The sequence below is a fragment of the Populus trichocarpa genome, chromosome 7 (genome assembly GCF_000002775.5).
Source record: "Populus trichocarpa isolate Nisqually-1 chromosome 7, P.trichocarpa_v4.1, whole genome shotgun sequence".
Lineage (NCBI taxonomy): Eukaryota > Viridiplantae > Streptophyta > Magnoliopsida > Malpighiales > Salicaceae > Populus > Populus trichocarpa.
The window spans coordinates 2,770,819-2,780,343 of record NC_037291.2 but is presented as its reverse complement, the minus strand read 5'-3'; the positions used below and the strand labels follow the sequence as shown (position 1 = coordinate 2,780,343).

The following is a 9,525-nucleotide window of genomic DNA, read 5'->3' as shown; positions in this document are numbered from 1 at the left end:
ATCACATTTCCGTTAACATTAATATTGGTAATAGATATTTATCCTTCATTAATGTTATGTAAAAGATATTTATCTCTCATTAATGTTATCGAAAGGAAATGACACGTCAACCTCTCCATTTAAGCAACCTAACAAAGTTTGGTGCTATACACACTTCCTAAATCACTCAGGTAAATAGTTTACAATTTCTCTCTTCTATCCAAGCATTTATATTTTAATTATCGGAGAATTTATCATACAAAATCAAGAATAAATATTCTTATTCTTGGAATTTAAAACTAATTATTTTATTTATTACAATCCTTTACTAAAAAAATCACTGATTTTATCATTTTAGAGTCACTAAATCCTACAAAAAAAAAATTATTTTGCAAGTATTGAGCTTTTTACTACCAACCATTTACTTCTTAAGCTTAAAAGAAAAGAATATTAACATAAACATGTAATTAAACATTATATTAATATCAAATAATAAATACTAAATTTTAGAACATCATCACCAATTTTACACAAGATCCATATTTTTGGTCCTTAAATATTCATTTGCCTATAATTAGCAGCAATTAAAAGAAGTGCCTAGGTGATAACTAATCCCAAGAAAATAGCTCTTTCAAAGAAAAATGAATGTTCCTAAAGGATTCCTGAACTATCTTTTATACTCTATCATCTTCTTTCCAATTTTTTTGTTTCTATTTTTTCTTGGATGCATCAAAGGTATCCATTTATTCCTTTTCTCTGTCTTCGTCATAATATCTGAATCATTGTTAATCCTTTGTTATTAATCATTAAAGTATTTTGCAGGTGCTATTTTCAGTCCCTTTGTTTTTCTGGTAATTGCATTTGGTGATACTGGTATAGTCATTGGTTTATGGCCCCTTCACCTTATATGGAGCATGTACTGCATAATAAAGTAAGTTTTCCACTTCTTTTTAGTTTACTGTTTGTATGGGAGTCTGAAGAGTATACCTGTTTATGGGTCAGTTCAATATTTCGGAGTTTCATGCTAACATGAGGCCAGTTCTTTCCCTTTCTTTCTTACCGTTCCTTTGAAATTGAAACAGATCAAAGAGGTTTGGCCCATATATGAAATGCCTATTGATTTTACTAGTTCCACTACCAGTAGCTTTGTGGACTGTTGTTGGAGTTGTTGGGAGTGCGATTATGGGTGCTATGTATGGTTTCATTTGGCCTGTCATGGAGACATTTCGGGCTATCAGCAAGGAAGGTTCAATTTGTATGAAGTTGATTAGATGCTTTACTGTAAGATTTCTATAGCTCTCCTCCTTTGATACACCATGAAAAACATGATTTATTTGTGTCTAGCCAAGAGATAATGCTGTTTTTGGAATGACTTTTCTAGGATGGCACTTGGTCCTGTGTTCGGGGAGCATGCACAGTTGTCCGTGATTTTGTTGACTTTTCCTTCCACTCGTACTTCTCTGTTATGGATGAGCTGCTGGCGTCGAAGGGGGAGGAGCCTATTGAACTCAAGTATTGATCTTCTTATTTCATGCAATTTGATTCTGCTAATGTTAGAACTCTTTTATTGTTGGTTTTCAAACTATTTCTCCTTCGAATATTTGATTCAATTGCATGGTCATTATTACATTCTTGAAAACTTGTAAACGAAGCATATCGGTCTCTTCATCTGCCTCTAATGAAAGATGAGACAGTTAACCATGTATGCTGTACATCCATGTTTTCTAACTTGTGATTTTGACATGTCTGGGGTTCAAAGCACATTTGCATGGACTTTTCGTTTACATGTCTAATGAAATTTTTATAATTCTCTGGTTTTCTAATAGGGTTGCTCAGATACCTGGATGCATACTGGCAGCAATTCTAGGAATTGTGGTTGATGTTCATGTCATCACCATGATAGTTCTGTTAAAAGCACCTTTAATGCTGTTGAAAGGTTGGCACCGGCTAATACAAGATCTTATAGGAAGGGAAGGCCCATTTTTGGAGACTGTATGTGTTCCCTTTGCCTCACTTTGGATTCTGTTATGGCCTATTATGGTTCTGCTGGCGATTGCAGCAGGCATAATATCAAGTCTTGGTTTTGGCTGTTTTGCTGCAGTTGTTGCATATCAGGTAAAATTTGATTACCATATTAAATATGCTACCATTCTTGTTCTTTTAGAGCTTTAGCAGACTCTTCCCTGTTTTCATGTGGGATTATTATGGTTATTTTGGTTATGAGAGTTCTCTTTGGTTTTTAAACCAGGAGAATTCTACTAAGAGAGGGTTGCTTTATGTTATTGCCTCTGCCTCTATATTTGATGAGTACACCAATGATTTACTTTACTTGCAAGAAGGCTCCTGCTTCCCCAGGTATGTAACTCTAGTAATGCCTATATATGTTCCTGAATATTATTCTTCTAGATTGTGTAGTCCTTAAATGATCTGTATGATAACTTCTGTTGGTGCGGCAACCAGGCCCAGATATCGAAAAGGGGCTACTTCCAGTTCTTCACTGCTTCCTGTGAAGGGACTGCATGAACGGTTTGAAGCTGCTTATGTTGGTGAACAATTAGTAACGACTACTACAGATAAAGCCACCTCACTGAAGGCCGCAATGGTAAGTATGAAATGTGTACATGGCCTAGTTATTACAAACTTCACCATCAGGCATTGTTGTCAGAAATCTTTGTTTAGTCCCACCAAAGAGAGGGAAGGGGAGGAAATTGAATGTCATTGTTATAATAGGATTCCCTTGACAGAAAACTAGTTTTATGTCGGGAATTTCAGTTAATGCACACTTTGCTTCAGAAGTGTGTTCGTAAAATTTGTTAATGTTACTGAAGTTGGACATTAGTACTCATTGTTGTCTAACATTATTATTCTCGTTTCTGTCTTCTACAGTTCTCTTTTATTGCTTTCAGACCATAAGAATCACATAAATTTGTAAAATGACACTCTTTTTCTTCCCATCAAATTCAAGCACCCTGCACCTTTATTATCTTTAGTTTTTTAAACTGCCACTTCAAAAATGTTTTTGTTTCTTCTGTATATTGATTAATTCTGTCTACGATATGCAAACCAGATATGGGATAGTTTCTTCAAAACATTTGAAGATATAGGGAAAGAGCTTCTCAGAATGGGAGCCATTGGAATGCCAGATCTTGATGCCTGGGCAGACTCAAAATCAAAGATCATCGACAATGGAATTCCTGCATATGCATTTCTTGAATGCTTCCTCCGCTCTTTCAAGCATGGCTCCTATGGTTTAATCCTGCGTAAGAATCACTTTACTCTTGCCACTTAATACGCAAGCTAAGCTTTTTACCAAATTGCAGCAGTAATTTGATTCAAGGCCACTTTATTTAGACCAGTACAGTGTGATGGAAATTATCCATTTGTGGTCATTATTGTAGAATTCAAATCAAATATTTGTGTTTTCTTTCTTAAATGGGCTTGTGGCACTTAGTTTATCTCTTCAATGTCACATACAAGTCCCCAAAATATTAACTAATATCTTCAAGTTTGCAAATAAATTTTCAAACGCAAACCTCATTGTCTGTACTGGAGATTTTGGTCTATTGATTGCTAACTTAATGAAAACGAATTGGTGATTGCATGACCTGACTTGACATGAAATAATATTCATCCTACATGTTCCAGGTGACAAAGTTGAGATAACAAGATTGAATAGACCAGAAGGACGAATTTTTGATTGGCTCTATGAGCCAATGTGCATCATGAAGGAGCAAATCAGCAGTCTAAAATTAGATGAATCTGAGGAGCTGTACTTTTACAAACACTGCCTGTATGGTGGCGATGAAAATAGAATAAAAACTTGGCTGAATGGTGGCACTCCCCCATCTGACGAGATCAAAAGAGCTCAGTTGGAGGGTATTAGTAGAAGGTATTGCTAACACTTTCATTCTGAATCATTTAGTTCAATAATATTCATTTCCAAAGCAGCCCATAATGTGTTGCAGTGGCTATGCTTTGTTTATGCAACCAGAAACTGACCTTTAAACATCGCCTTCCATTGATTATTATCCAATTTGAATTACTATAATATGTTAGTTAAACTACAAAGTTCTCTTTTTTGTATTTTCCTTGCTTGTGTACTTTGTGCTTGTCTATTTCTTTCTTTTTACTTGAAAACTGATTTATATATTGCAAATCAGATTGCAAGGTTTCTGTTTGACGCTGTCAAGGCTGCCAACATCAAGGCGTCGCTTCTGTGAAGTTGTGAAGGCTATTGAGCAGGAAGCAAAGAACTCTAGCATCCTAGCGGGCGGAGATGACTTGGAGGCAGCTAGATAGGTCCTCTCTGCATCTCACACTTGTATAGAAATGATCGGAATGAATCTGCCATTGTTACTCATAAAGAATGTTTAAGCCTCTTAGCTTGTTTTGTGAACTAGTTAACAGTCACTGGAAAATATATTTGTAAAAAAAATTATACACGGAAAATGTATGATGTCTCATATCAATGAAAACATCTGATATCTGATACGTTCTCATGAAATAGGTGGTTTGGCAACTAGCAAAAATTCAGCCAAGTTTGATTCAATCATTTGCTACAACCTTGGCTTAATGATAGTTATTGCTAAACGTCAACCAATTTAATTTGTAAACAATTAGACAACATACAAAAACCACTAGTATTTGACCCGCGGCAGATATTTTTATTTTTCATAAAAAGTTATCTATATAGATTTTTTCAATGTATCTTGATAGTTTAAAAAATATAATAAATTAAAAAGTTTATGCGTACATGTAATTAAATAAACTAAGAATTATGTGCATTAATAAATAAATAAAAATTATTACTGACACTTAAAAATGAAATTTGAAAAACCGAAAGACAATTGGAGATCAAGATATTAAATCTTGAAAAATAAAACATTAAATTGATTGAATAATAAAAAAAAATAATATGTAAGGCTACACATATATAATCTAAAAATAAACATTTTTTATTTTAAAAAAAATAATTTATCTATATAAAAGATAAAAACAAAATCATAGATGAACTAGAAAAACTACTCTGAAAATTAAATACATAACAAAAAAATCAATATTATTTAAAAGAGGCTATCTTAAAAGAATAAAAAAGAGGAAGTTTTGTCCATTTTTTCAGCTTTTAGTTTTTTAACCAGTCATGTCGCTTTATTTCTTTTCAATTGTATTCTTTAAAGTTATATTTTCATGGCAACCATAGTTATCAAACTCGGTCCGGGGGTTGACTCGGCCAAGAGTTAAACATTTTTCTAGTATTTATACAGTGAACTTTGAAGTAAGTTAGTAATGAAAAAAAAAATAAGGGGTTTCTGGCTAGGGAAAAAATACATTTGAAAAAAAGAGAGTCTCTACCTAGTTTTGTTGGGTCACTTGAGTTCTGGGTTGACCTGGCAGGTTAACTAGTTTTCTCCAGATCAATTGCAAGCCCGAATTTTGAATGAAACAAACCTAGTCAAGACCCCGGGTCCCGGGATGACCCGCCGAGTCGGGTCAAGTCTGATAACTATGATAGCAACTATGCCAGACCCCATATCTTGGGTCTGTCAGTATAAGGTCTGAGAGCTATATCAGACTCAATCCTTGCCTGATCCAAGGAGCTTAGGTCAGACAAGCATGCTAGACCCAAGCGTCTTAAGTCTGACATGGTATTATCAAAATCGACTTTAATATCAAACTTGTGAGAGTGAAACTATATTATATTCATGCTTGAAAGAAGATTAAAATGCAAGATTTAAGAGCTTGACATCAGCACATCAAAACGATCCAAAAAGTACAAACCGCACACTTATACAGATTGGTAGGTTTCATGATCAGGGTGATAAAAGGTTCAGTAGACTCATGCTCAAGAGCCAATTTTTTGGCTCTCTCAGTTACTTTTCTTCTTCTTGATATAAGATAGAAACTACATTTCGTTCCAGGCCGCCTCGTTTATTCAGAATCAAAGTCGTCCACAGGGAAATATTTAAAACAAGAAAACTCATAAACATGAAGCTCTTGATATGTGGAAGCGAGAAAGGTAACAAACTTTCAAGATTGTTAATTTAGACATGGAACAAAAAAGTTCAACAACACAAGGAAATTTCTCATTTCCTTTCTGTTTGATGCTCCAAGGGTATGGATCAGTGTACCTTGAGAACCTCCAGTGCCGGTTTGAGCCTTATCAGTCCTATGCTTCTCCTTTCCGTGTCCACGCCTTGAGACTGAGTTTGAATTTGCATCCTCAATCTCTCCTTCTACACTTGATTCAGACATTCACAATGCAGGAACTTGATTGGTATACTCAGTCCTTCTACTCTTCTTTCTACCGCAGTGTGTTTTCTCTGTTTCGTTGATAGTTTTCTTTGTATAGCATGTTCAAATGTTCAAATGAATCCTCTCTGGATATCTGGATTTCTCCTCCTCTCTTTCAAAATCAAAGAATATATAGTTTGAAAAATATCTAGAAACTAATTATAAAAATATCTAAAAATATATGAGAAAAAAGTAATATTTATGAATAGCAATGAATAGTACCATGTAAATTGTATTATTCATGAATAGTAAAACGAGGTGAAACAAAAAAATTGAATTAGAACAACGATGCTAGCAAACTGAGTGTTAGGGTGGTAAGATTTACGGTGATAAAAATTTGATTTATGATAAAAATAGGAGGTTTGTTGTTGTTTTTTTTTTTACAAAGAAAAATGGATAAGAAATGAGGGAGGGAAGAGGAAGTCACTCATCAGGTCATAACTTAAATATTACCGAAGAATTTATGAACGGATATTACCAATAGGTTATTTTATCGGTAATATTGTCTGTAAAAATAAAATGTCATGATATCTATTTTCTTTTTTGTTTTATTTTTTCTTTTCCCATTATAATTTCATTGGTATACACTGATAGAAACTTTTCGTTGGTGCATATAAAGAAACATAATAAGAAACTATTTCATTGATAAATTTGACCACAATTACCGAAGAAAGTTTGGTCACTTGGTGTTTCTATTTTTATTTGTCAATTTTTTGAAAATATATAAAGATATTATTGTTTTACAAAATTCTATTTTATATATACACACACATCGCTTTTATTGAAATGATGTATCTATATATATTACCATCATATTTAATTTTTTGAATTTAAGAATTACTCCCGTTAAAAATATAAACACATGTCATGTAAGTTGTAAGTTGTAAGTGTTATAAGTAATTTAATATAAATAAAATATTTTTAACACGCGGCCGTTCATATTTATCATTTTTTATATAAAAGCACAACAATAAAATTTAATCAAATATCATTTAATTATTTTAAACATATATAAGTATAACACAGTAACTAGTTATTAAATATTATTTTATCTCACAACACAGAATAACCTACCATAGTATATAATTCAATGAGTACAAAATTATTTTATTCTAAAAAATAGAGCTGTTACAATAAATGGTAATCTTGAATGTTGAATTTTCATCATATCGGAAGACCAGGAAATCTGCTCTCTCCCAAGCCATGACCGCTGTACAAAATTTTCCCAACCATTTTGGGAGAGTCAGTCATCAGTTCCTTTCGTAAGTTTTGCATCCCATACATGTCCACCTGTACCTTTCAGGACAATGGTCTCTAGCAATTTTTCCATCAAGGTGTCCTAAATTATCTAGGAGTTATCTGCAAACAACAATACTATGAACAACCAAACCATCCGTCAGTAAAGCCACTTGAAATTATCTACAAGTAGTAGTATATCTTCTTCATGCTTGTTCTTGTCAGCACTTATCAGCTCATCTTTTAAGTTATTAACAACCATTACTTTGAAAAATTGGTGTCTGGTGGATTTAAATTCAGTCCAATACCTTTGTTTTTCTGACATTTTTCACCTTTGCTTCATTTCTTCAATTCGTAACAGAATCATTATGTGTTTACTTACACAAGCACTGTTTTCATCAAAGTAGAATGATCAGAACAAGCAAAGTAGTAAAATAATGGATCCAGGTAATTATTTATAGATGAATTGGGTATAAGAAGAATGCAGTGCCTAAAACAGATCGTGTGTTTTCTGCTCACCCTATAAAACAAGCCTAAGCTTTGCTAAGAAACAAGCAAGCACATACCTCAGTAGAAGATGTGACTTAAGTGGACCAATTTTTTCTGATCTAGCAAAGACTCTTTTCGTTTCCAGGAGTGGACAAGATGATCCTCAGATTTGGGCTGCTAGAACAACAGAAATAAGATGACTACCTTGATTACACCGCAAATGGAAGATCTGGCCGAACCTGGAGAAAGTTCTTACAACCTCCAGGTTAATTTGAGGATCAGAACAATGAAGACAATGTTTGCCTTTAAGAAGCTATGAATTAAGTGGTTTAATATGAGTTTAGGAAGGAAAATGTAACTCAGTAAAGCCAAACCATGCAATGGTTTGGCAACCTCCACTTCATAAGTTTTTGAAGCTAAATCAAATATATATAGAAACCTCAGAACAAACACGCGTGGCTGGAAGTAGAAGACACACTTTCTCTACCCAGATCTTCTTAAGGTTACCAGGTTCCTCTCTCTTCAGCTAGGTTCTCTCTGTGAGTAATAGAGCATGAATAGATTTGAGTAGAAGAGATTATCTTAATTTTATTGCGAGTTCTGTTGCTTCATATGTAAACTCCAGGTCTCATTACTGTTAATGCATCTGATCAGTTTCTTGCGAGAAAAAAGACCACATGAATGACACCAAAATGATCAAACTTTGCTTACAATGTCACTCCATTACGATACCATATCATATAATTCTTTATCTAATAATACAAAACAATATAAAATTATTTTTAACTTTACTAATAAAAAAAAAGTGATCATTTCTGTTTTTTCTATACTTGTAATTAGTTGCAAAGACTACTCGTAACAATAAAAAAAAAAACATTTTACCATCTTTTCTATCATAGTCTCACAAGGAACATATAGTTCTTATTTTTCTATAACTTTTTTTTTATAGAAGATACATCATTACAACATCTAGATCAAGAAACTTTTTATTTTTACACCTCTTACATAGATATCTAATACCGCCTCCATTTATATTACTCGAATTAGATAGTGCGTAGTTAATAAAACCCTCAATCCCATTATAATAATTCATCTTGCGCAACCCTTCCGGTGAAACTCGATATATCCATGAACGATCATTCATTGTTTATATCAAGCCTATATAGAATATTAATTACAACATGTATTAATTAATTATATGAACTAAATAAATTAGCTAACATTGGTTTATCTCAAACTTATTTAATCTATTTTAATAGCACTTTTAAATCATTATCAATTATCTACATAAATTCAAATTCCTCCATATTTACTGAAATTTTCAACTTAACAATAAAATTGACGAAATATAAAACGTATCTATTAAATAAGTCATTATTTATTTCATTACAAAACACCTAAGTCACAAAATCAAAATCAATTTTATCAAATTACAAACAAATACAATATTTTAAAATCTCAAACAAACTCTAACATTTACAAATCATACATTCATACAATAAATTTCTATGGAAAAAAACTATAAAACAA

The 9,525-nt window shown here is 32.8% G+C and overlaps 1 protein-coding gene across 1 annotated transcript; it reads left to right on the top strand.

Moving 5' to 3' along the window:
* Nucleotides 1-539: 539 nt before the first annotated feature.
* On the top strand, nucleotides 540-4,483 carry LOC7473117 (uncharacterized membrane protein At3g27390). Its single transcript, XM_002310138.4, has 10 exons — nucleotides 540-714; nucleotides 802-910; nucleotides 1,062-1,260; nucleotides 1,361-1,491; nucleotides 1,806-2,094; nucleotides 2,228-2,334; nucleotides 2,440-2,581; nucleotides 3,047-3,239; nucleotides 3,625-3,868; nucleotides 4,140-4,483. Exons 1-10 carry the CDS (start codon nucleotides 621-623, stop codon nucleotides 4,276-4,278), a joined length of 1,647 nt encoding a protein of 548 aa, XP_002310174.1. The 5' UTR covers nucleotides 540-620; the 3' UTR covers nucleotides 4,279-4,483.
* The last annotated feature ends 5,042 nt before the right edge of the window (nucleotides 4,484-9,525 follow it).

Bases quoted from the DNA above. Each gene is read 5' to 3' on its own strand.
- LOC7473117 (XM_002310138.4), top strand. From the start codon at position 621: ATGAATGTTCCTAAAGGATTCCTGAACTATCTTTTATACTCTATCATC. The intron at 911-1,061 runs GTAAGTTTTCCA...AAATTGAAACAG, and splicing joins AGCATGTACTGCATAATAAA to ATCAAAGAGGTTTGGCCCAT. The intron at 1,261-1,360 runs GTAAGATTTCTA...TGACTTTTCTAG, and splicing joins AGTTGATTAGATGCTTTACT to GATGGCACTTGGTCCTGTGT.